This window comes from Salmo salar, chromosome ssa09 (genome assembly GCF_905237065.1).
Source record: "Salmo salar chromosome ssa09, Ssal_v3.1, whole genome shotgun sequence".
Taxonomy (NCBI): domain Eukaryota; kingdom Metazoa; phylum Chordata; class Actinopteri; order Salmoniformes; family Salmonidae; genus Salmo; species Salmo salar.
Genome location: NC_059450.1, coordinates 136,134,895 through 136,162,850, shown reverse-complemented (window position 1 = coordinate 136,162,850; position 27,956 = coordinate 136,134,895). Strand labels below are relative to the sequence as shown.

The window sequence follows — 27,956 nt, the reverse complement described above, 5'->3', positions numbered from 1 at the left end:
TGTTCCCAAAACTAAAATATTTTATGAACAGAGTAGACTAATTTTGGTAGACTCTACCCTTTGCCAAAGTTTTTAAAAAAATGCGTTGTTGCATACGCGCACTTCGCAGAGTAGGTGTTCCCTAACGGAAATATGCAAATATAGGTTATAACGCACCAATAGGGTCTCGCTAGCTCGTGCTTGGCTCTGCCCACCTCCCTACTTGTTCTGCCCACTGACTCCCTTGTTTCCATTTGAAATGACAGGCTGTGGTTTATCTTGATTTAGTTCCAACAATCTTCGGCCTTACCGTGTGAATTAAAAGAAAATATATCCGAGAATGGCATACCGCTGTCGTGTGAGAGACAGCCTGACGACCATGGATGCATTAAAAATGGTTTACGAATAACGTTACAGCATTGCAACAGCTGGTTTGACAGCCCACGCCTTCAAAGACCACACCGGAAGAACAGGAATAACACCATACAGGCGATTCACTCAAGGGGAAAATACAGGTGAGAGCTATAGACCATAATGAATTAAAATATCAATTTTCACCCGAATTACACACAACTCCAAACCTAATGCAAGTGGAAAGTCTGACTGTTAGTTCTGACAAAATCCACAGTGTTTCTTATTAGGCTATCATGATTCGATTTTCAGCAGGCAGTAGCCTTTAGTTTACATTGTCCGTGTTAGGCGTAAAATATTGCTCACTTTCAATAGGCACTATGAAACGGATAGTTGCAATATATTGTATCGCGTTTTGTCCTTACATCAAAATCTGTAAAAAGACAGGTCAGGCGAACTTGCAATACAGGAATCTTACCATTTGGTGCTATAGCCTACTGTTTACACTAGATTGTAATGGGGAAAAACGCAAACGTTCTATCCATGTAACCAGGGTTGCCAGGTCAAGCTAACATTTCTAGCCCAATGATCATTCAAAACCCGACCAAAAGGCCTGAAACTATCCCGATTGTATTGTTAAGCAAGAGAGGAGTTGCATATTTAAACAATAACCTTTTCCCATAACGATATCGAGCCAATTAAGGAATATCATAGTAACGACGTTAGAAGGATAATTCGTTTTTCCTAAAATGTTTTTACTTATTCCAAGCTGTGAGGTAAAGGAATTTGAATGTGTCAAGAGAAAATATAATTTTCCTTTATTAAACTCGCCAGACTATTTTCCATCAATGGATGTCGATTTGGTTTAACTGCTATGATTAAGCAATAAGGCACAAGGGGGTAAGGTGGTCGATATACCACGGCTAAGGGCTGTTCTTATGTATCACGCAATGCGGAGTGCCTGCATACAGCCGTTAACCCTTGTATATTGGCCATCTACCACAAACCACTGGGGTGCCTTATTGCTATAATATACATGTGTAACCGATGTGAAATGGCTAGTTAGTTAGCGGTGGTGCGCTCAAATAGCGTTTCAATCAGTGACGTCACTCGCTCTGAGACTTGAAGTAGGGTTTCCCCTTGCGTTGCAAGGGCCGCGGCTTTTGTGGCGCGATGGGTAACGATGCTTCGTGGGGTGTCAGTTGTTGATGTCTGCAAGGGTCCCGGTTCAAGCCCGGGTTGGGGCGAAGAGAGGGACGGAACCTACATTGATGCTGTTGACCCGGATCATTGGTTGCTGTCATCAAGAATCTAAAATATATTTTGATTTAACACCTTTTTGGTTACTAGATGATTCAATGTGTTATTTCATAGTTGATGTCTTCGCTATTATTCTAAAATGTAGAAAATAGTACAAATAAAACCTTTGAGTAAGTGTGTCAACTTGTGACTGGTACTGTATATCTGCCACATTTGGTTGTGTATTCCACATCACTATGAACATTTTAAGATATTATTGGGCATATTACAATTAGGCCTGTATTTCATACATGCAGGTATAGTCATGCGAAATCGATTAAATAATACCCCATTGAGTTGTTTGGCGGCCATATTGTGAAAAGGCTTCTGTGGGGTTAATGCATGAATCCTGTGATGGCCCTGTATCTGCAAGTATTTTTTAAAATCCTGTTCTAGCTGTGTGTGTGCGCAATTTGGAAATTCTATCACCGGAGTTACAATCCAAAAACATAGTCACTACGTGTAATTATATGGCTATGCTTACACCATTTTTAATGTCAACGGCACAATATGGGCTATTTTTTAACGATAGTGTTAGGTGGTGCTTTCAAAGTTGGTTATATATTATAATTTGAATGGTAATATCATGGCCTTTAAGAACCACTTGTCAAACAAAGTTTAAAATGTATCAGGGTTTCCTTTTTAAAGCAATTTATACAGGTAATTCTGATTTGTACCTGAGAGGTCAAAGGCAAACGTTCTGTTGGCCTGAACATTCCAAAAATGTGTCTGATTGATAACTGAATCTAAGCTTTCCAATGATACAGTGCATTTGGAAAGTATTCAGACCACTTGACCTTTTTCTACATTCTGTTACGTTACAGCTAGTGATGCACCGATATTACTTTTGTCCGATTCCGATATTTTCCTTGACAAAAAAAAAGATACCGATATTTAAAATTTTAGCGGCCTTAAGCATTCTAGTACAGTTAAATAGTTAACACATAGATATGCGGTTCTTGCACTGCATCTCAGTGCAAGAGGTGTCACTACAGTCCCTGGTTTGAATCCAGGCTCTATCACATCTGGCCGTGATTGGGAGTCCCATAGGGCGGAGCACAATTGGCCCAGCGTCATCCGGGGTAGGCCGTCATTGTAAATAAGAATTTGTTCTTAACCGACTTGCCTAGTTAAATAAAGGTTACACAAACAGACCCCAAAATGATTTTGTTGGCATTTACATATGTCCCCATTACCAGTAAAACATAATCAAAACCTATTTCTTTCAGTAACTTGCTGTGCTGTTTCATTGTTCATTTCTTCAGTTGTTTCATTCCCAACCAGGATTTCTATGGAATGCTGTTTGGGTCTTTGCCTGTCAAAAAAGATACGCAAAAATTAATGCAGGCGTTAAATGATTTTGACTGCACGTCACATAGTTTTTTTATATATAAAAAAACTATCTCCTCATTAATCTACAAACATTACCCAAAGCAAAAACAGGTTTGTAGAAATTTAGCAAAAATAATTAAATCACATTAACATAAGTATTCAGAAACTTTACTCAGCGATTACAGCCTTGATTCTTCTTGGGTATGACGTAGGGTTGGGCAATATGGCAAATAAATTATCATGATATTTTTTTCATTCGATAATGATAATTATCACAATATTAATCAAATAATGTTTAAAAGTTGCATATCTCCTTCAGAATGAAGAATGCCTGAACAAACCGAAGGCTTCTTATTGTCAGAAGTAGAACTCAAAACATTTTAACTCCACTTTTTTTTTATAGCTGTAAACCCTTACAAGTCATGAACAAGTAATACAAAAATAGTGCAAGTCAATATATGCATTATAACTGTTAGCCTAATGCCACTACACAGTTTGTTGGGGTAGTTATCATACAAGCAAGCAAGAAAGACAAGTCTGTCTACTGTCTCTAGCTTTAATGATAATTATCACAATTTTAATCAAATAATGTTTAAAAAGGGTACAATCTGTTTCAGACTCAAGCCTGCCTGAACAAACCGAAGGCTTTAATGTTTCTTATTTGTCAGAAGTAGAAGAACTCACAAATAACATTAACTCCACTTTTTTTCAAAGCTATAAACCCTTACAAGTCATGAGCAAGAAATAAAAAAAACAGTGCAAGTCAATATGCATTATAACTGTTAGCACATCACAGTTGAAGTTGGGGTAGTTGTCTTACAAGTTACAAGCAAGAAAGACAAGTCTGTCTATGGTCTCTGGCTTTAAAGCTGCCCTATGGCAGGTCACTATGTTGCCACCTGTGCTAAAAACACGGTCTGAGGGGGAGCTGGTCGCAGGAATGCACAGGTAGCGCTTTGCCAGGTGGCTGACTTTGGGAAAGTTTTTTTGGGTTGGATCTTCCACCAGTCCAGTTGATTTGGTTTCACTGTCAGCATCAGGAGACTGAAGGTAGCAGCTAAGTTCCATTTGTACCAGCTGGATTTCAGTATTAAGACCTGTGGTGGTGGAGCATGGCCTTTTGGAAAAAAACTGCCCAGTGACTTTCTCTTTTTAGCTGGCAGTTGTGGTGAAGCAGCAGCGATGTCTCCCTGTGCTGGGCTTGGGTTTTCATGTCCCTCATTGACCATCTCTGAGACAGGTCTTGCTTTTATGTGGCTCACCTTCTCGTCTTTTAATGTAATGTGTTTTAAACTGAGGGTCGACCAACGAGGCTATGTCCAGGAGGTCATCTGTGGCTAGGTCATCATATTTCTCATTCGGGTGAGCTCTGTTTCACCATCATCAGGTTTCATGACCTCTGTATTGAACAGGTGTAGTACTGGCTTCAGGTAAGACACACTGACATAAGACTCACCAGACAGAGCATCTGTGAATTCCATAAGTTGGGTCAATGCCTGGTTGATGGACTCAAGAACATCTATATATGTATAGGTGGGAGATAAGTGCCAGGTCTTCTTGTCACTGAACAAGACCTATGAAATGGCTTTCTCCTGCTCCAGTACTCATTGCACCATCTTTTGACGTGATCCCCAGCTGGTAGGCGACTCTGTCACCAACTTGTGCTGGGGTTGGTTGTGTTCTTTTTGAGCAAGTGCCAGGTCTCTTCTTTTTACACGAATAGGAAAAGGCATCTACCACTTTCTTACACACTCCAATTGCTTGATCCACCTGTTTGTCTCTACCCATTCTCTAAGAGAAATCGAGATTTTAAGTGTTAGAATCACAATCACTTTATTTATGTACAAATGTAATATTTAACATAATTAGTTGCTGAAAAAAATGCACATTTAGTTTCATCTAAGTTTCATCAAACACAATATACACAATGGTAAGTAACCTTGTCAAATGGCCAAGTGCAGACGATGTCCAAAACATTGCAGTCGGGTCCATTTGTTGATTTTAGCGGCATTCACCACGTTCGCATCCGTTGCAGACCTGTCTGTCATGACTGAGTCCCCAGGAGGCGAGAGCATCAATGAGCCCATCTGCTATAGCATCACCCGTGTGGTCGTTGGGAAAGTATGATGTTTTGAAGGCATTTATTTAGAAGATTCCACTCTGTCAATATAGTGGATAGGGATGCTAAAATAAGGCTCTGACATGTGACTACACCACAGATCGGTAGTAGAGCTGTTCCTCAACTTTTTCCCTACACTCGGCGTAGAGTTTAGGCAGTGCGGTGTGAGAGAAATGTTTGCGGCCGGGGACAACGTACCTGGGTCAATTAAATGTATAAGACTCTTGAAACCTTCCTTTTCGACTGTGCTAATTGGTAGCATGTCCTTAGCAATTCAATACTTAAAAGCATTTGTAATGTCTTCCTTTTCGATGTTTGCTCATAGGGCATAAACGCTGTCAGTGTTGACTGCTTCGGGCGAACATCCCTAGATTAGCTGGTGCTTGAGGGGCGTTTATCAATGCTGTGGCGCAAACTCAAACTTTCTGCATGTTCCAAAGAGTGATTTTGCGTCAGATGGTGAAAAGGTTTGTCGTATTACCAGACCGAACATTGCTCTTTGTCGGACTTCAAAAATCCAAAACACTTCCAAATAACTGAACCGGTTGAATCCTTTTTATCAATAATTTCTTAGTTGAAAGCTACTCCTTCTCCATGGCTATCACTGCCACTTTTCGCCTACATCACAGATTTGTTGTGGTTTAATAGTGGCTACTTCATCACTCGAGGTGCAAAGTGGTTTTTAGTGGGCGTATACGCTACGGTTCATAAATTTGGGGTCACTTAGAAATGTCCTTGTTTTTCAAAGAAAAGCACCTTTTTTTTGTCCATTTTAAAATAACATCAAATTGATCAAAAATACAGTGTAGACATTGTTAATGTTGTAAATGACTATTGTAGCTGGAAACGGCAGATTTAAAAAAAAAAAAATGGATTATCTACATAGGCGTACAGAGGCCCATTACAGGCAACCATCACTCCTGTGTTTCAATGGCACGTTGTGTTAGCTAATCCAAGTTTATAATTTTTAAAGGCCAATTGATCATTAGAAAACCCTTTTGCAATTATGTTAGCACAGCTGAAAACTGTAGTCCTGATTTTAAAGAAGCAATAAAACCTTCTTTAGACTAGTTGAGTATCTGGAGCATCAGCATTTGTGGGTTCGATAACAGGCTCAAAATGGCCAGAAACAAAGAACTTCCTTCTAAAACTCGCCAGTCTATTCTTGTTCTGAGAAATGAAGGCTATTCGATGTGAGAAACTGAAGATGTCGTACAACACTGTGTACAACTCCCTTCACAGAACAGCACAAACTGGCTCTAACCAGAATAGAAAGAGGAGTGGGAGAGCCCAGTGCACAACTGAGCAAGAGGAAAAGTACATTAGTGTCTAGTTTGAGAAAGACGCCTCAAGTCCTCAACTGGCAGCTTCATTAAATATTACCTGCAAAACACCAGTCTCAATGTCAACAGTGAAGAGGCAACTCTGGGATGCTGGCCTTCTAGGCAGAAATGTTTTGGTCCCCTTCCTCATATCTATGCCTCGACACAATCCTGTCTCGGAGCTACACAGACAATTCCTTCAACCTCATAGCTTGGTTTTTGCTCTGACAGGCACTGCCAACTGTGGGACCTTATATAGACAGGTGTGTGCCTTTCCAAATCATGTGCAATCAATTGAATTTACCACAGGTGGAGTCCAAGTTGTAGAAACATCTCAAGGATGATCAATGGAAACAGGATTCACCTGAGCTCAATTTCGAAAGTCTGATAGCAAAGGGTCTGAATACTTATGTAAATAAGGTTCTCTTTTTTTAAATTGAGGAGAGAAAAAAAATATTAATAGGACTAGAGCTAAGCACAGGCAAATTCCTAGAGGAAAAGTTATGTAAATAAGATATTTCTGTATTTAATTTTCAATACATTTGCAAACATTTCTAAAAACTTTCACTTTGTCATTATGGGGTATTGTGTGTAGATTGATAAGGAAGAAATATAATTTAATCCATTTTAGAATAAGGCTGTAACGTAACAAAATGTGGAAAAAGTCAAGGGGTCAGAATACTTTCCGAATGCATTGTATATGATTAAAGGCTATATATAAGCAATAACTTATTTTATACTGACATTGGGATTTTATCCTATGAAAAACAATGTGAAAAAATGAATGGAGTGAAGAGGTGAAAGAAAGAGTGACAACAGAGACAGCAGTGCAGCAATGGCAGCTATCACACATTTTCCACTCTAGGGACATAGACCTTCAAGAAAATCACTAAAATCACATCGTCATCCCAAGTGAGCCTGAAGGCCCAAATTTGGAGGTCTGGTCCATGAACTACACTGAACCAAATTATAAATTCAACATACAACAATTTCAAAGATTTTACTGAGTTACAGTTCATAAAAGGAAATCAGTCAATTTAAATAAATTCATTAGGCCCTAATCTATGGATTTCACATGGCTGGGAATACAGATGTGCATCTGTTGGTCCCAGATACCTTAAAAAAAAGGTACGGGTGTGGTCTGGATCAGAGAAACAAGGCAAGTATCTGGTGTGACCACCATTTGCCTCATGCAGCACGACACATCTCCTTCGCATAGAGTTGATCGGGCTGTTGATTGTGGAATGTTGTCCCACTACTCTAAAACGGCTATGCGAAGTTGCTGGATATTGGTGGAATTGGAACACTGTCGTACATGTCGATCCAGAGCATCCCAAACATGCTCAATGGGTGACATGTCGGGTGAGTATGCAGGCCATGGAAGAACAGGGACATTTTCAACTTTCAAGAATCGTGTACAGATCCTTGCAACATTTGTATTTTTTATTTCACCTTTATTTAACCAGGTAGGATAGTTGAGAACAAGTTCTCATTTACAACTGAGACCTGGCCAAGATAAAGCAAAGCAGTTCGACACATACAACAACACAGAGTTACACATGGAATAAACAAACATACAGTCAATAATACAGTAGAAAAAGTCTATATACAGTGTGTGTAAATCAGGTAGGTGAGGCAATAAATAGGCCATGGTGGCGAAGTAATTACAATGTAGCAATTAAACACTGGAATGGTAGATGTGCAGAAGATGAATATGCAAGTAGAGATACTGGGGTGCAAAGGAGCAAGATAAATAAATACAGTATGGTGATGAGGTAGTTGGATGGGCTATGTGCAGTGATCTGTGAGCTGCTCTGACAGCTGGTGCTTAAAGCTAGTAAGGGAGATATGAGGCTTCAGTGATTTTTGCAGTTTGTTCCAGTCATTGGCAGCAGAGAACTGGAAGGAAAGGCGGTCAAAGTAGGAATTGGCTTTGGGGGTGACCAGTGAGATATACCTGCTGGAGCGTGTGCTACGGGTGGGTGCTGCTATGGTGACCAGTGAGCTGAGATAAGGCAGGGCTTTACCTAGTAGGGTCTTGTAGATGACCTGGAGCCAGTGGGTTTGACGACGAGTATGAAGCGAGGGCCAGCCAACGAGAGCGTACAGGTCGCAGTGGTGGGTAGTATATGGGGCTTTGGTGACAAAACGGATGGCACTGTGATAGAACTGCATCCAATTTGTTGAGTAGAGTGTTGGAAGCTATTTTGTAAATGACATCACCGAAGTCGAGGATCGGTAGGATGGTCAGTTTTACGAGGGTATGTTTGGCAGGCGAAGAAGCCTAATGTGGAAGTCCTGTGCTGGCGTGGTTACACGTGGTCTGCGGTTGTGAGGCTGGTTGGACGCACTGCCAAATTCCCTAAAGCGATGTTGGAGACGGCTCATGGTAGAGAAATTAACATTACATTTTCTGGCAACAGCTCTGGTGCACATTCATGCAGTCAGCATGTTAATTTCACGATCACTTAACTTGAAACATCTGTGGCGGTCTTATTTGACAAACTGCTCATTTTAGAATGTCCTTTTATTGTTCCCAGCACAAGGTGCACCTATGTAATGATCATGCTGTTTATGCGCTTCTTGATATGCCACACCTGTCAGGAGGGTAGATTATCTTGGCAAAGGAGAATCTCACTAACAGGGATGTAAACAAATGTGTGCACAACATTTTAGAGAAATTTGCTTTTTGTGCATATGGAACATTTCTGGGATCTTTTTATTTCAGCTCATAAAATATGGGACCAACACTTTACGTGTTGCGTTTTACATTTTTGTTCAGTATACTAAAGCTTCAACACAAAAGAACAGCAGTGTTCTTAAACAACAATGGTTTCCCTTGTTCAAAGCATTCTAGGCCTTTCTTCATTGTTCTCCATTCGTTGAAGCCGTCCGCGTGAGCTCTGCTTCAGTAGATGGTATAAGCCATACTGAAAATTATTTCAGCTTTAGACTTTGTGAAAATCAACGTAGAAGGTAAGATTCCTAAATTTGACATTAGCTGAGATTGGTCAATCTGCATAAGGATATTTATTATGTGTTGAATTGACTGTCTTAGAATAACATAGCTATCGATTCTTGTCATAATATATGCTATCATCATACAGTATATTACAAGTTGTATGCATTTATTAGTCCCTACACAGTCGCTCTAATTCTTATCTTAAGTGTGATTATTCATAACATTCATAAGAGATCCAGACAGTGGTTTTTCTTCCAGCCTGCAGCCAGAGGTGAGGAGAATGAGCCAGAAAGAGGGTCTGAGGGCCAACTCCTTTCAGTTCACTCTGGAGGGAGAGCCCTTTCGCATCCTGGGGGGCTCTATCCACTACTTCCGCGTCCCCAGAGCCTACTGGGAGGACCGGCTGCTGAAGATGAGGGCCTGTGGGGTCAACACTCTCACCACGTAGGGACACACAGAACACCTCATGTTCTCTTATACCGACACTCACTGCTGCTCTACTATGGAGAGATACTGAGAATGACTGCTTTATCTTTCAGATATGTGCCATGGAACCTGCATGAGCCAGAGAGAGGAGTTTTCAACTTCCAGGACCAGTTGGATTTAAAGTAAGGAAGACTTTTTTATATGATTTTGTGATTAATATGTTTGATAGAGCTATTGAGCTTTGTCTCTCTGTTTTTCTCTGTGTCTAACAGGGCGTACATCAGCCTAGCAGCAGAGTTGGGGCTCTGGGTGATTCTGCGGCCAGGACCCTACATCTGTGCTGAGTGGGACTTAGGAGGGCTCCCCAGGTTGTTTCCATTACTTTAAGCCTTTAACTTTGTAGCAGGGGTCAAATCAAATCAAACTTTATTTGTCACATGCGCCGAATACAACAAGTGTAGACCTTACAGTGAAATGCTTGTGAAATGCTTACTTACAGGCCCTTAACCACCAGTGCAGTTCAAGAAGAGTTAAGAAAATATTTACCAAAAAAACTAAAGTAGAAAAAAAAAAAAAAAAGTAACACAAAATTACAATAACGAGGCTATAATACAGGGGGTACCGGTACCGAGTCAATGTACGGGGGTACAGGTTAGTTGAGGTAATTTGTACATGTAGGTATGGGTGAAGTGACTATGCATAGATAATAAACAGCGAGTGTACAAAACAAATGGAGGGGAGGTGTCAATGTAAGTCGTCCGGTGCCCATTTGATTAATTGTTCGGCAGTCTTATGGCTTGGGGGTAGAAGCTTATAAGGAGCCTTTTGGTCCTAGACTTGGCGCTCCAGTACCGCTTGCCGTGCGGTAGCAGAGAAAACAGTCTATGACTTGGGTGTCTGGACTTTTTTAGGCTTTCCTTTGACACTGCCTGTTATATAGGTCCTGGATGGCAGGAAGCTTGGCCTCAGTGATGTACTGGCCGTACGCTCTACCCTCTGTAGCGACTTAGGGTCAGATGCCGAGCAGTTGCCATACCAGGCGGTGATGCAACCGGTCAGGATGCTCTCGATGGTGTAGCTGTTAAACTTTTTGAGGATCTAGGGACCCATGCCAAGTCTTTTCAGACTCCTGAAGGGGAAAAGGAGTTGTCGTGCCCTCTTCACGACTGTCTTGGTGCGTTTGGACCATGACAGTTCGTTGGTGATGTCGACACCAAGGAACTTGAAACTCTCGACCCACTCCACTACAGCCACTCCTCGATGTTAACCTCTTGGGGCTAGGTGGGACGCTAGCGTGCCACCTGTGGTGCACTCCATCAACAGCAGGTGCATTTCAAGAGCGGCAAATTTGAATCCAAATAAATGTCAAAATTCAAATTTTTCAAAAATACAACTATGTTACACCATTTGAAAGATAAACATCTCCTTAATCTAACCACGTTTTACGATTTCAAAAAGGTTTTACGGCGAAAGCATAAATTTAGAGTATGTTAGGACAGTACATTTACAAGAGTTGTGTGTAATGTTTTGTCAAGTCAAAGACAGGGTCACCAAAACCATAAAACCAGCTAAAATGATACACTAACCTTTTACAATCTCCATCAGATGACACTCCTAGGACATTATGTTAGACAATGCATGCATTTTTAGTTCTATCAAGTTCATATTTATATACAAAAACAGCGTTTTACTATGGCATTGATGTTGAGGAAATCGTTTCCCTCCAATAACCGGCAGTCAAGTCAGCGTCACAAATTAAATAATTAAAATTAGAAAACATTGGTAAAATATTATATTGTCATTTAAAGAATTATAGATTTACATCTTTTGAACGCAATCAACTTGCCAGATTTAAAAATAACCTTACTGGGAAATCACACTTTGCAATAATCTGAGCACTGTGCCCAGAAAAATACGCGTTGCGATACAGACTAGACGTCATGTTGGGGAGATCTAAAATCGAAAATACTATGTAAATAATCCATTACCTTTGATTCTCTTCATCAGATGTCACTTCCAGGTATCACAGGTCCATAACGAATGTAGTTTTGTTCAAAAAAGCTCATCATTTATGTCCAAAAATCTCCGTCTCGTTAGCACATGATGTAAGCCAGCCGGACTTCTCGTCATGAACGAGGGGAAAAAATATATTTCCGTTCGTTCAAACATGTCAAACGTTGTATAGCATAAATCATTAGGGCCTTTTTAACCAGAACATGAATAATATTCAAGGTGGACGAATGCATAGCCTTTTATAACGTATTGGAACGAGGGTACCCAACATGAAGTAGCGCGCCAGGTGTCTAATGGGACATCACCGTTCCATGGCTCTTGTTCGGTCAGATCTCCCTCCAGAAGACTCAAAACACTTTGTAAAGGCTGGTGACATCTAGTGGAAGCAATAGGAAGTGCCAAAATATTCCTAAACCCCTGTGTTTTTCAATGGGAGAGGTTTAAAGTCAATACAACACATCAGGTATCCACTTCCTGTCAGAAAATGTCTCAGGGTTTTGCCTGCCAAATGAGTTCTGTTATACTCACAGACACCATTCAAACAGTTTTGGAAACTTTAGAGTGTTTTCTATCCATATATAATAAGTATATGCATATTCTAGTTACTGGGTAGGATTAGTAACCAGATTAAATCGGGTACATCTTTTTTATCCAGACGTGCAAATGCTGCCCCCTAGACCCAACAGGTTAATGGGGGGCCTGTTTGGCCTGCCTTTTCCTGTAGTCCATGATCAGCTCCTTTGTCTTGCTCACATTGAGGGAGAGGTTGTTGTCCTGGCACCACACTGCCAGTTCTCTGACCACCTCCCTATAAGCTCTCATTGTTGTCGGTGATCAGGCCTACCACTGTTGTGTCATCAGCAAACTTAATGGTGGTGTTGGAGTCGTGTTTGGCCACACAGTCGTGGGTGAACAGGGAGTACAGGAGGGGACTAAGTACACAACCCTGAGGGCCCCCAGTGTTGAGGATCAGCATGGCAGACGTGTTGTTGCCTACCTGGGGGGGGCCCGTCAGGAAGTCCAGGATCCAGTTGCAGAGGGAGGTATTTAGTCCCAGGGTCCTTAGCTTAGTGATGAGCTTCGTGGGCACTAGGGTGTTGAACGCTGAGCTGTAGTCAATGAACAGCATTCTCACATAGGTGTTCCTTTTGTCCAGGTGGGAAATGGCAGTGTGGAGTGCGATTGAGATTGCATCATCTGTGGATCTGTTGGGGCGGTTTGCGAATTGGAGTGGGTCTAGGACAGGTATTCCCAAACTGGGGTACACGCACAATTCAGTCAGGGGTACGCCAAATAAAAATGTTATTCGTATTTAAAAAAAAATATACACTAACGTTCAAAAGTTTGGGGTATACCTGTAAATAACATCAAATTGATCAAAAATGCAGTGTAGACATTGTTAATGTTGTAAATGACTGTTGTCGCTGGAAGGCTATCATCCCGGAGTCGCCTCTTCACTGTTGACATTGAGACTGGTGTTTTGCGGGTACTATTTAATGAAGCTGCCAGTTGAGGACTTGTGAGGCATCTGTTTCTCAAACTAGACACTCTAATGTACTTGTCCTCTTGCTCAGTTGTGCACCGGGGCCTCCTGCTCCTCTTTCTATTCTGGTTAGAGCCAGTTTGCTCTGTTCTGTGAAGGGAATAATACACAGCATTGTACGAGATCTTCAGTTTCTTGGCAATTTCTCACATGACATAGTCTATTCTTGTTCTGAGAAATGAAGGCTGACAAGTTTTAGAAGAAAGGTCTTTGTTTCTGGCCATTTTGAGCCTGTAATCGAACCCACAAATGTCGACGCTCCGGATACTCAACTAGTCTATAGAAGGCCAGTTTTATTGCTTCTTTAAACAGCATAAACAGTTTTCAGCTGTGCTAACATAATTGCAAAAGGGTTTTCTAATGATCAATCTGCCTTTTTAAAATTATAAACTTGGATTAGCTAACACAACGTGCCATTGTAACGCAGGGGTGAAGGTTGCTGATAATGGGCCTCTGTACATCTATGTAGATATTCCATAAAAAAAATCGGTAGTTTCCAGCCACAATACTCATTTACAACATTAACAATGTCTACACTGTATGTATGATCAATTTGATGTTGTTTTAATGGACAAAAAAAATGCTTTTCTTTCAAAAAGAAGGACATTTCTAAGTGACCCCAAACTTTTGAACGTGTGTGTGTACATTTTGGGTGAGGTTTTTTTCTCGCCTGAGTAGCCTTGTTTCACTGCCAAAAATCAAATTAAACCATCTCGTGTTCAGCGAAATAACAACACAATGTCAAATACAGGTAGCCTAGTCAAATAATTAACATCCAATCATATTAACTGTTACTCTCTCGCGGGAAACCTTCACTCTTGCACAGACATTTAGAAACGAAACATGACAATTTTGACATGACAATTATTTTATTATTATAAAACATTATTTTACCCCCAATTTCTTGGTATCCAATTGGTCATTACAGTCTTGTCTCATCGCTGCAACTCCCGTATGGATTCAGGAGAGGCGAAGGTTGAGAGCCAAACACAACCCAACCAAGCCGCACTGCTTCTTGACACAATGCCCACTTAACCCGGAAGCCAGCCACACTAATGTGTCGGAGGAAACACCTCCGGACCGTGTCAGCGTGCACTGTGCCCGGCCTGCCACAGGAGTCGCTAGTGCGAGATGGCCAAGGACATCCCTGCCGGCCAAACCTTCCCCTAACCCGGACGACGCTGGGCCAATTGTGCGCCGCCCCATGAGTCTCCCGGTCACGTCCGGCTGCGATAGAGCCTGGACTCGAACCCAGAATCTCTAGTGGCACAGCTTGCACTGCGACGCAGTACCTTAGACCACTGAACCACTCGGGAGGCCCAGCTACAGGGGTTTTTGGAGCGAGAATAAAGACTACTTTTGAGTAGTAAGACATGTATAAAGGCAACAGATACCATTTAATAAGAAGGGGCTAGAAGCGTCTTATTTACATTTAAGTCATTTAGCAGACGCTCTTATCCAGAGCGACTTACAAATTGGTGCATTCACCTTATAATATCCAGTGGAACAACCACTTTACAATAGTGCATCTAAATCTTTTAAGGGGGGGGTTAGAAGGATTACTTTATCCTATCCCAGGTATTCCTTGAAGAGGTGGGGTTTCAGGTGTCTCCGGAAGGTGGTGATTGACTCCGCTGTCCTGGCGTCGTGAGGGAGCTTGTTCCACCATTGGGGTGCCAGAGCAGCGAACAGTTTTGACTGGGCTGAGCGGGAACTGTGCTTCCTCAGAGGTAGGGAGGCGAGCAGGCCAGAGGTGGATGAACGGAGTGCCCTTGTTTGGGTGTAGGGCCTGATCAGAGCCTGAAGGTACGGAGGTGCCGTTCCCCTCACAGCTCCGTAGGCAAGCACCATGGTCTTGTAGCGGATGCGAGCTTCGACTGGAAGCCAGTGGAGAGAGCGGAGGAGCGGGGTGACGTGAGAGAACTTGGGAAGGTTGAACACCAGACGGGCTGCGGCGTTCTGGATGAGTTGTAGGGGTTTAATGGCACAGGCAGGGAGCCCAGCCAACAGCGAGTTGCAACAATCCAGACGGGAGATGACAAGTGCCTGGATTAGGACCTGCGCCGCTTCCTGTGTGAGGCAGGGTCGTACTCTGCGAATGTTGTAGAGCATGAACCTACAGGATCGGGTCACCGCCTTGATGTTGGTGGAGAACGACAGGGTGTTGTCCAGGGTCACGCCAAGGCTCTTAGCACTCTGGGAGGAGGACACAAGGGAGTTGTCAACCGTGATGGCGAGATCATGGAACGGGCAGTCCTTCCCCGGGAGGAAGAGCAGCTCCGTCTTGCCGAGGTTCAGCTTGAGGTGGTGATCCGTCATCCACACTGATATGTCTGCCAGACATGCAGAGATGCGATTCGCCACCTGGTTGTCAGAAGGGGCAAAGGAGAAGATTAATTGTGTGTCATCTGCATAGCAATGATATGAGAGACCATGTGAGGATATGACAGAGCCAAGTGACTTGGTGTATAGCGAGAATAGGAGTGGGCCAAGAACAGAGCCCTGGGGGACACCAGTGGTGAGAGCACGTGGTGCGGAGACAGATTCTCGCCACGCCACCTGGTAGGAGCGACCTGTCAGGTAGGACGCAATCCAAGCATGGGCGGCGCCGGAGATGCCCAGCTCGGAGAGGGTGGAGAGGAGGATCTGATGGTTCACGGTATCAAAGGCAGCAGATAGGTCTAGAAGGATGAGAGCAGAGGAGAGAGAGTTAGCTTTAGCAGTGCGGAGAGCCTCCGTGACACAGAGAAGAGCAGTCTCAGTTGAATGCCCAGTCTTGAAACCTGACTGATTAGGATCAAGAAGGTCATTCTGAGAGAGATAGCAAGAGAGCTGGCCAAGGACGGCGCGTTCAAGAGTTTTGGAGAGAAAGGAAAGAAGGGATACTGGTCTGTAGTTGTTGACATCAGAGGGATCGAGTGTAGGTTTTTTCAGAAGGGGTGCAACTCTCGCTCTCTTGAAGACGGAAGGGACGTAGCCAGCGGTCAAGGATGAGTTGATGAGCGAGGTGAGGTAGGGGAGAAGGTCTCCGGAAATGATCTGGAGAAGAGAGGAGGGGATAGGGTCAAGTGGGCAGGTTGTTGGGCGGCCGGCCGTCACAAGACGCGAGATTTCATCTGGAGAGAGAGGTGAGAAAGAGGTCAAAGCACAGGGTAGGGCAGTGTGAGCAGGACCAGCAGTGTCGTTTGACTTAGCAAACGAGGATCGGATGTCGTCAACCTTCTTTTCAAAATGGTTGACGAAGTCATCCGCAGAGAGGGAGGAGGGGGGGGAGGGGGAGGAGGATTCAGGAGGGATGAGAAGGTAGCAAAGAGCTTCCTAGGGTTAGAGGCAGATGCTTGGAGTTTAGAGTGGTAGAAAGTGGCTTTAGCAGCAGAGACGGAAGAGGAAAATGTAGAGAGGAGGGAGTGAAAGGATGCCAGGTCCGCAGGGAGGCGAGTTTTCCTCCATTTCCGCTCGGCTGCCCGGAGCCCTGTTCTGTGAGCTCGCAGTGAGTCGTCGAGCCACGGAGCAGGAGGGGAGGACCGAGCCGGCCTGGAGGATAGGGGACAGAGGAAATCAAAGGATGCAGAGAGGGAGGAGAGGAGGGTTGAGGAGGCAGAATCAGGAGATAGGTTTGAGCAGAGGGAAGAGATGATAGGATGGAAGAGGAGAGAGTAGCGGGAGAGAGAGAGCGAAGGTTGGGACGGCGCAATACCATCCGAGTAGGGGCAGAGTGAGAAGTGTTGGATGAGAGCGAGAGGGAAAAGGATACAAGGTAGTGGTCGGAGATTTGGAGGGGAGTTGCAATGAGATTAGTGGAAGAACAGCATCTAGTAAAGATGAGGTCAAGCGTATTGCCTGCCTTGTGAGTAGGGGGGGAAGGTGAGAGGGTGAGGTCGAAAGAGGAGAGGAGTGGAAAGAAGGAGGCAGAGAGGAATGAGTCGAACGTAGACGTGGGGAGGTTAAAGTCACCCAGAACTGTGAGAGGTGAGCCATCCTCAGGAAAGGAACTTATCAAGGCGTCAAACTCAAGCTTATATGGTGAGCTACCAAGTGGCTAGGACAGGCGAGCCCCATACTATTGTGGAGGACTTAATTCTTCCTGCTGCCGCAGATATGGCTGGGACAATGCTGGGGGAAAAGGCCAAAAAAACTATACAGACAATATCTTCATCAAACAACACTGTTTCACGACGCATCAGTGACATGGCAGGAGATGTTTTGAAACAATTACTGCGTCACATACAAGACAGTGAATTACATGCGTTACAGCTTGATGAGTCAACAGATGTGACGAGCCTGGCACAGCTCCTGGTATATGTCCGTTACGTTTATAGGGGGGCAATTAAGGAAGACATCCTCTTCTGCATACCACTGGAAACCAGGACAACATGAGAGGATATTTTTAAAGTACGGGACAGCTTTGTGACATCAAATGGACTTTGGTGGTCAAGATGAGTTGGTATCTGTACTGATGGCGCAAAAGCCATGACAGGGAGACATAGTGGAGTGGTAACGCGCGTGCAAGCAGTTGCTCCTGATGCCACTTGGGTACACTGCATCATCCAACGAGAGGCTCTTGCTGCCAAGGGAATGCCTGACAACTTGAAAGACGTTTTGGACACTACAGTGAAAATGTTTGACTTTGTCTGACCACTTGCATGATGAGTTTCTCACATGACTGGCATAGCTGGGTGATGTTTTTTCTCACCTGAATGATCTGAATCTAGGATTACATTGACTCTCTGCAACTATATTCAATGTGCGGGATAAAATTGAGTCTATGAATAAGAAGTTGGAGGTCTTTTCTGTCTGCATTAACAAGGACAACACACAGGTCTTTCCATCATTGTATGATTTTTTTTGTGTGTGCAAATGAACTCAAGCTTACGGACAATGTCCAATGTGATACAGCGAAGCACTTGAGTGAGCTGGGTGCACAATTACACAGGTACTTTCCCGAAACGGATGACACAAACAACTGGATCTGTTATCCCTTTCATGCCCAGCCTCCAGTCCACTTACCGATATCTGAACAAGAGAGCCTCATCAACAAGCAGTTATGTGACAATTTTATTTAATCAGAAGCCACTGCCAGATTTCTGGATAGGGCTGCTCTGAGCTTCTTGCCTTGGGAAATCGCGCTGTTAAGACACTGATGCCCTCTGCAACCACGTACCTATAATGAGAGTGGATTCTTGGCCCTTACTAGCATGAAAACTAAATACAGACACAGACTGTGTTTGGAAAATGATTTAAGACAGAGACTCTCTCCAATACAACCCAACATTGCAGAGTTATGTGCATCCTTTCAAGCACACCCTTCTCATTAACCTGTGGTGAGTTATTCACAATTTTTGATGAACAAATAAGGTTTTATATGTAAGCTGGCTAAGTAATGAGCAAAATTATTTATTATTATTATTTGTGGCCTGGTTCTATAAGAGCTCTTTGTCACTTCCCACGAGCCGGGTTGTGAAAAAAACTCACACTCATTCTTACGTTTAATAAATATATTGTATAGTGTGGCAGGCCTACAATGATATCAAAATAACATTTGAGAGTGTGCTGACCCTGGTGCTAGAGGGGGTACGCAGCTGGAGATTGAATGTTTAAAGGGGTACGGGACTATAAAAGTTTGAGCTACGGGGCGGAAATTCTTTAAGCAGGTTACCTTCGCTTCCTTGGGCACAGGGACTATGGTGGTCTGCTTGAAACATGTAGGTATTACAGACTCGGTCAGGGGGAGGTTTAAAATGTCAGTGAAGACACTTGCCAGTTGGTCCACGCATGCTTTGAGTACACGTCCTGGTAATCCATCTGGCCCCATGGCTTGGTGAATGTTGACCTGTTTAAAGGTCTTGCTCACATCGGCTACCGAGAGTGTTATCACGCAGTCATCCGGAACAGCTAATGATCACGTGCATGCTTCAGTGTTGCTTGCCTCGAAGCAAGCATAAAAGGCATTTAGCTCATCTGGTAGGCTCGCGTCATTGGGCAGCTCGTGTCTGGGTTCCCCTTCGTAGTCCGTAATAGTTCTGAAGCCCTGCCACATCCGATGAGTGTCAGAGCCGGTGTAGTAGGATTCAATCTTAATGGTTCGTCTGAGGGCATAGCGGGATTTCTTATAAGTGTCCAGATTAGTGTCCCGCTCCTTGAAAGTGGCAGCTCTAGACTTTTAGCCCGATGTGGATGTTGCCTGTAATTCATGGCTTCTGGTTGGGATATGTACATGCATACGGTCACTGTGAGGACGACGTCATTGATGCACTTATTGATGAAGCCAATGACTGAGGGGGTATACTCCTCAAAGCCATTGGATGAATCCCGGAACGCAAACCAACATGTTGAATAAGACATCTTTATAATGGTTATTTTCCTTTAAGCTGGCTGTTACGTGACAAAAACATGAAGTTGAGGACAACCTACCCTGGCTTCACAGAAGCAGTGAACTCTTTCTTCGACAAACTCATCCCAATAATTAAGCCTTTACAAGTACGTAAATTAGTTGCCTTATTATCCAAGTTATTAAGTCCTGATATCTGTTAGCGGTTTGCAGGGGTGTTAATACATGTTGTCCTCTTTGTTTTATAGTTTGAAGAGGGAGGCCCCATCATTGCAGTTCAAGTGGAGAATGAGTATGGCTCATATGCAAAGGATGAACAATACATGCCTTTTATAAAGGAGGTACTGTGATACTGTACTGTTTCTCACCATCTGCATTAGAGGTCGACCGATTAATCGTAATGGCCGATTAATTAGGGCTGATTTCAAGTTTTCATAACAATCGGTAATCAGTATTTTTGGACACCGATTGTGGACAATTTATTTATTTATTTTTACACCTTTATTTAACTAGGCAAGTCAGTTAAGAACACATTCTTATTTTCAATGACGGCCTAGGAACAGTGGGTTAACTGCCTTGTTCAGGGGCAGAACGACAGATTTTTACCTTGTCAGCTCGGGGATTAGTTTTTGCAACCTTCCGGTTACTAGTCCAACGCTCTAACCACCTGCCTTACGTTGCACTCCACGAGGAGCCTGCGTGGCAGGCTGACTACCTGTTATGCGAGGGCAGCAAGAAGCCAACGTAAGTTGCTAGCTAGCATTAAACTTATCTTATAAAAAACAATCAATCTTAACATAATCACTAGTTAACTACACATGGTTGACGATATTACTAGTTTATCTAGCGTGTCCTGCGTTGCATATAATCGATGCGGTGCCTGTTAATTTCTCATCGAATCACAGCCTACTTCGCCAAACGGGTGATGATTTAACAAGCGCATTTGCGAAAAAAGCCCTGTCGTTGCACCAATGTGTACCTAACCATAAACATCAATGCCTTTCTTTAAAATCAATACAGAAGTATATATTTTTAAACCTGCATATTTAGTTAATATTGCCTGCTAACATGAATTTCTTATAACTAGGGAAATTGTGTCACTTCTCTTGCGTTCCGTGTAAGCAGTCAGGGTATATGCAGCAGTTTGGGCCGCCTGGCTCGTTGTGAACTGTGTGAAGTCCATTTATTCCTAACAAAGACCGTACTTAATTTGCCAGAATTGTACATAATTATGACATAACATTGTACAACCTTCAATGTAACAGCAATATTTAGACTGAGGGATGCCATACGTTAGATAAAATACGTATCGGTTCCATATTTCACTGAAAGAATAAACGTTTTGTTTTCAAAATGATAGTTTCTGGATACAACCATATTAATGACCAAAGGCTCGTATTTCTGTGTGTTATAATAAAGTCTATGATTTGATATTTGATAGAGCAGTCTGACTGAGCGATGGTAGGCAGCAGCAGGCTCGTAAGCATTCATTCAAACAGCACTTTCGTGTGTTTGCCAGCAGCTCTTCGCTGTGCTTCAAGCATTGAGCTGTTTATGACTTCAAGCCTATCAACTCCTGAGATTAGGCTGGTGTAACCGATGTGAAATGGCTAGCTAGTTAGCGTGCACCCCGCTAATAGCGTTTCAAACGTCACTCGCTGAGACTTGGAGTAGTTGTTCCCTTTGCTCTGCAAGGGCCGCGGCTTTTGTGGAGCGATGGGTAATGATGCTTCGAGGGTGGCTGTTGTCGATGTGTTCCTGGTTCGAGCCCAGGTAGGGGCGAGGAGAGGGACGGAAGCTATACTGTTACATTGGTAACAAATGGTATAGAGAGAAATAGTCCTATAATTCCTATAATAACTACAACCTAAAACTTCTTACCTGGGAATATTGAAGACTCATGTTAAAAGGAACCACCAGCTTTCATATGTTCTCATGTTCTGAGCAAGGAACTTAAACGTTAGCTTCTTTACATGGCACATATTGCATTTTTACTTTCTTCTCCAACACTTTGTTGTTGCATTATTTAAACCAAATTGAACAAATTGAAATGTATTATATTAAGTTAAAATAAGTGTTCATTCAGTATTGTTGTAATTGTCATTATTATAAATAAAAAAATTGGCCGATTATTATTATTTTTTTATTATCGGTTTCGGCTTTTTTTTGGTCCTCCAATAATTGGTATCGGTATCGGCGTTGAAAAATCATAATCGTCGACCTCTAATCTGCATCATACTGTATGCCCAGTATAGACTTTTGCAGTGAGCTATAAATGTATAGTGAAACTATTCTCATTGGCAGGCTCTACTATCCAGAGGGACCAATGAACTCCTGCTGACATCAGACAACCGGGAGGGGCTAAAATGTGGAGGAGTGGACGGAGGTAATGGTTTTCTATTGCTAGATCTTGATATTTGGTAATGTACATTGTAGCACACCTTTGTGCCATTTCATTTGCTTTCAATAGAGTAATGATGCTGCTAGAAAATATCCTTATTTATTCTACATTGTTCTTCACTTGAACCCCTCCTCTCTTAAGTTCTCAAGACGGTAAACCTTCAAAGACTGGCGTACGGAACAATACAATATTTAGCATACATGCAGGTATAGTGCCAATGATTCTCTATTTTCTTCTATTTTGTCTTGCATCTGAGAAATCATAGTGGTCCAAAGATGAAGTGTGACTTTGCCCTTACTGTAGCCCCAGAAACCTCTGCTTGTAATGGAGTACTGGTCTGGGTGGTTCGATGTCTGGAGTGAATCTCACCATGTGTTTCCAGCAGAGGGTAAGTTTCATTACAAACTAGGTTAAGATCATGTCATATAACCCCTAGTTATAGCAACTCTTAAAGTTCATCCATCTTTTACACTTTGTCATTTAGCAGACACTCTTGCCCAGAGCAACTTACACTAGTGAGTGCATACATCATATTTTATTTGTATTGGTCCCCCTTGGGAATCGAACCCACAACCCTGGCGTTGTAAGTGCCATGCTCTACCAACTGAGCCACACAGGACCATCCATCCATCAATCTAAGGACTGTATGATTGCCCACCGTCTAGCATTGATTCTGTCTCTCCTTTTCTGGTAGACATGTTGGCTGTGGTGTCACAGATACTGGAGGCAGGTGTATCCATCAACCTCTATATGTTCCATGGTGGAACCAGCTTTGGCTTCATGAATGGAGCTGTGGCGAACCTTGGCACCTACAAACCTCAGGTCAGCAGCTATGGTAGGTTTTATGTATCCTATCAAATGTAATATTACTTGCAAAGAAAAAAGTTGTCATCTGAATCTTTTTATTTTATTTTTTTAGATTATGATGCACCGTTATCCGAGGCTGGAGATTACACCACCAAGTATCAGCTCTTGAGGAATTTATTCAGCCAGTTTCACAGTAAGCTTTCTCTTTCAAACATTCACATAAAATACTATTGATGTTTTGGAAAACAGGCACCATATGCAATTTGAGAAAATGTCTAACTGGCACATGTATGTGTGTGTCTCAGGTGAGAAGCTTCCTGAGGTTCCCTCTCTCCAGGCCAGGAGAGTGTATGAGCCTGTCATCATTCAGCAGCATCTGTCACTGTGGGAGAGCCTGCAGTTCACTGAGAAGGTGAGCTAAGGGTCAAGTTGCATGCTGTCAGCTGAGACCTGGCAATACTCTATCTCTTCAAGGGTTGATGTTGATTCCATAATGTTCTTAATTTAATTGAATGCACTACATTGACATTGTTTCATCATCAAGCCCTTGAAGTCAGAGGAGCCTGTCAACATGGAGAACCTTCCTGTCAACAGTAATAATGGTCAGTCCTATGGCTACACTCTATATGAGACCACCATCAGCAGCGGAGGCCTTCTGAACTCCAGGAACAATGTTAAAGACAGAGCCCTGGTGAGTACAGACACACAGCTACATGGCATGAATGTACTATACTGTATGGTGCACACTGTATGACAATACATCATTTGTACTAATAAAGTTGGCTTGTCTTCTAGGTGTTTGTGGACAGACACTTTGTTGGTGTCCTGGACAATAAATCGGTGGAGTTTGCACTGCCTGATGGGAAGGTACGGTGATACTGTGTGTTTAGATTCAGGCTTTATGTGTGCTGCTGAGCTGCTTTGTAAACCGGCTAGTTTATATTCAACACCATGATAGAGGTGAAAGCTTCTGGTGATGCTGTTCAATGAGTTTGTTACTAAGGTGCCAGGATTAAGCAAACAAAGCTTTCAGACAAATGTTGTTCTAACAAAGAGGAATCGCAATCACTAACTTTGCACCTGCCTATTATTGGAAAACAAGTCCATGCTGTCCTATAGCACAGCGGAAGATTGGATCAATTACTCTCTGCAGTCCAACTGCAAGCCACATGTTCTTCAATTGTCTTTGGGTACTATGCATTGTTGACTGTAGTGCATCAATTAGTGGTTTCCACATGTTTTATGTATTTTCCATTGAAGGGAGAGCGAACATTGAGTTTATTTGTGGAGAACTGTGGAAGAGTGAATTATGGGAAAGCCCTAGATGATCAGCGTAAAGGTATGCTATTCTTAGTTACTACCACTTTAACAATCAGAATTCCATGGCAGAAAGCGTACATTAAAGTCACTGTAGACCTTCAGGTTTAATCCTTCATTGCTGTGACAACTGTACATAGTCGTTAAAGTGGATAGACCTGAATGCTCAACAAATAGTGACTATGAGGTCTTGGAATAATTGCATTGTTACTCGCCCATGCAGCTCTTAATCTTTAGTTGCATATCACCCTGTTCTAGGTCTGGTGGGAGATATTATATTGAACCACGTGCCTCTGAAGGACTTTACAATCTACTGTTTGGATATGAAGCCAAACTTCCTAAAGAGGTTTGTCCTGATCATTTAATTTATATAAGAATAAGGTCCATTCTGGCTCTTACAGTTTATAATTTAAGTGATAATGCCTGAGAAGCCGGTGTCTGGAGGATATATTGGCACGGGTTTTGTTAGGCCCTAGACAAAGTCGAAGGCCGGCAGCACAACTATAGCCTGAATTGAAACGCACCAGCTTCGAGGGCATTATCACTTTTATACAACGGGTTACCAACATATTCAAATAATGATTGACATATTTTCATGAACTTCATTTTGATTAATTTATTCATACTATTTCATCCTTCAACGAGATATCGTCCTGACACAAATCTAGGGTTGCTACCCAAGCCGGCTGGTCGTTCGTTCTATCGGTTTGGTTGCCAGAGACGCGACCCAGTCGTAAAGTCCTTTTTGTTCTGTATCTATGGACATGACCCAGTTGTTCTTTCTAAATGTTGTATTGCCATACTGGCTGGCAACGTTCTTATCCCTTGCTTTCTAGCTAGCCAACTATGGCTAATTTACAGTCATGTCAAACAGTGCAGCCAGAATAACAGCAAAGTAGCTGCATTTGCATTTGTTTAAGCTGTTTTCTTGTGGCTTTTATTTGGATACATTCATAAGAATGCGCTAATGATGCTCGATTTCACCTGGCATAGAAAATGTGCTCTCTCGTCAGGACACTGTTGTTCAGAGAGTTAGCCAACAACACAGCTAACACAATCACTTCAAACTGAAGCTGGAAAGAAAACAAACTAGCTGTGTTTAGTTTTACCTGTTTTTTTTATTGACATTTCTTTGTATATGTCCATAAAAATTATGCTGATTCATGATTTCGACTGGCTGAGAAAAGCTGCCTGCCTGTCTGTCTCATTTCGACTTCCGATCCCTACACGTTAATTACTATGAGACAGCTGGAGATCGAATTTCAATATTGAAACAATGTTGCAAATGTCAGAGATACAGACTGCAAGTTTTATACAAATCTCCGCTATTGAAAACCAATTGCTTGTCTAAAAGAAATGGGAGATAATGTCTAGATGCTTTTTACAGTGGAGATTAAGATTATTAATTGTCTGGCTCGGCTGAGACAGTGGATTGCGTAGTGAGATGGAACAGAGTAAATATACATTTCACCATCATAGCTTTCATGGTGGTAACTTGTGGAAAAGACACTGACTGGAATGCGGTTTTAACCAATCAGCGTCAACGATTAGACCCACCCGTTGTATAACTGTTGACATTGTAAGTTTAACTGGGATATCAGGTTGTCTTATAGGCCCAGTGCAGTCATAAATGGGATTATTCTGTGTTTTATATATATTTCCACACTATGAGGTTGGAATAATACTGCGAAATTGTAAACATTTGCATAATGCCCTTTTAGTGTAAAAGCTGTTTGAAAAGACCACCTGAAATTTCTGCCTGTTTTGGTGGGAGGGAGTTTTGGCCTTCCATGGTGACATCGCCATGCGGTAAATTAGTTAATAGACTAATAAGAAAGAGAGTTCAAAACCTCTCTGCCAATAACAGCAAATTTTCAGTTTTCCCCTCCCAACTCAGACCACTCTCAAACAGTCCAAGCAAAATTCTTGCTTGAGAAATTGCCCTTTGCTAAGAAGCTATTTTTGTTTATTTTTTAATTGAAAACAATCACAGCAAGGTCCTTAATTGTTACCCATAAATTACTTCATATTGAGATAAAAATGGCTGCATTTGACCATTTTAAAGTTTAGATGATTCGTATTGTAATGCTAGTCAGTGATTTCCTGTGTTTATAATAGAGTGATCTCCTCCCATGTTTCAGATTGAGTGCAGCAAGCCAGTGGAACTCAGTCCCCCAGAAGCCTTCCTTCCCAGGGTTCTTCCAGGGCATGCTGTATGTGGACGGCCATCCCAGAGACACCTTCATCAGACTGCCTGTGTGTAAAGCAGCCCAACAGGCTCTGTGGTTATGATAGAGATCACCACTTGTCCATACTGTGTCCCTGCTGGTTTATTCGTATAGTATGGTAGACCTATCTCTGGTTTATTGGTGTATAGTGTAGTAGGCCCATCCCTCATCAGACACACATACTGATGAAAGAAGTTCCCATAGAAACTCTAAACGCTGGTTGTCAAGTCACTGATTAGTGTTTCCATCCACAGGGCTGGAGTAAAGGAGTGGTCTTTATCAACGGGCAGAATCTTGGACGCCACTGGTCCATTGGTCCCCAGAAAACTCTCTACCTCCCTGGACCTTGGCTTAAAAGTGGAAATAATCAGGTAGAACTGAAAAAAATCTCCTTTCATTTCTAATATATATAGGGTTCTAGTCTTCTGAGGTGTTTTCAGAAGTTCTCATGTTTACACTACCATGTATTCTTATAAAGTGTGTATCAGACTTTATTTGTACAGTTTATCCTCAAATCAAGACACGTACTGATACATAAACAGGCTAGAATGGTTTGTTTAATGGATCCTTTTTTCATTATTTTAGATCATTGTGTTCGAGGAACAGAAAGCTGATGACAAATTAGTATTTGTTGAAAATCCTGATCATGGAAAAACAATTGATGTATACAAATATCCATTTTGTGTTCTGCTTTGAAATGATCAATATTTTAAATAAAATGACACAGCAATTTCTTATAACATAGTAATAACATGGTAATACAAAAGCTATGATTACCTTAACACACTGTATGTAATGTTTTTGTTATGGGACGGGTCTACCACTGAATGTGACGATAGACATGTATTTTTATGTAGCCTAGAGCACAGTCATAAGGCAAGTTACATACACTACCGTTCATAAGTTTGAGGTCACTTAGAAATGTCCTTGTTTTTAAAAGAAAAGCAAAAAAAAATGTGTCCATTAAAATAACATCAAATTGCTCAGAAATACAGTGTAGACATTGTTAATGTTGTAAATGACTCTTGTAGCTAGAAACGGCTGATTTAAAAACAATAAATATTTGTTTATTGATTTATTGATTATCTACAGAGGCCCATTACAAGCAACCATCACTCCTGTGTGCCAATGGCACGTTGTGTTAGCTAATCCAAGTTTATAATTTTAAAAGGCCAATTGATCATTAGAAAACCCTTTTGCAATTATGTTAGCATAGCTGAAAACTAGTCCTGATTTAAAGAAGCAATAAAACTGGCCTTCTTTAGACTAGTTGAGTGTCTGGAGCATCAGCATTTGTGGGTTCGATAACAGGCTCAAAATGGCCAGAAACAAATAACTTTCTTCTAAAACTCGTCAGTCTATTCTTGTTCTGAGAAATGAAGGCTGTTCGATGTGAGAAATTGCCAAGAAACTGAAGATGACGTACAACGCTGTGTACTACTCCCTTCACAGAACAGCGCAAACTAGCTCTAACCAGAATAGAAAGAGGAGTGGGAGGCCCCAGTGCACAACTGAGCAAGAGGACAAGT

At 42.2% G+C, this 27,956-nt stretch overlaps 1 protein-coding gene across 3 annotated transcripts; it reads left to right on the top strand.

Annotated features, from left to right (window-relative positions):
• The first annotated feature begins 190 nt into the window (after positions 1 to 190).
• glb1l2 (galactosidase beta 1 like 2) lies at positions 191 to 27,610 on the top strand. Of its 3 annotated transcripts, none has more exons than XM_014214675.2 (19): positions 193 to 494; positions 9,623 to 9,808; positions 9,904 to 9,972; positions 10,063 to 10,158; positions 19,715 to 19,823; positions 19,923 to 20,015; positions 21,979 to 22,060; positions 22,217 to 22,281; positions 22,379 to 22,463; positions 22,770 to 22,910; positions 22,995 to 23,075; positions 23,188 to 23,294; positions 23,427 to 23,573; positions 23,678 to 23,749; positions 24,143 to 24,221; positions 24,458 to 24,545; positions 26,341 to 26,455; positions 26,682 to 26,798; positions 27,013 to 27,610. In XM_014214675.2, exons 2-19 carry the CDS (start codon positions 9,645 to 9,647, stop codon positions 27,121 to 27,123), a joined length of 1,821 nt encoding a protein of 606 aa, XP_014070150.1. In that variant the 5' UTR covers positions 193 to 494; positions 9,623 to 9,644; the 3' UTR covers positions 27,124 to 27,610. The 3 variants fall into 3 exon arrangements, 2 of the variants coding, with proteins under 2 accessions (XP_014070150.1, XP_014070151.1); XM_014214676.2 differs by having other exon boundaries at positions 196 to 494; positions 9,608 to 9,808; positions 27,013 to 27,419; XR_001330397.2 differs by lacking the exons at positions 24,143 to 24,221; positions 24,458 to 24,545 and having other exon boundaries at positions 191 to 494; positions 27,013 to 27,095.
• Positions 27,611 to 27,956: the final 346 nt, after the last annotated feature.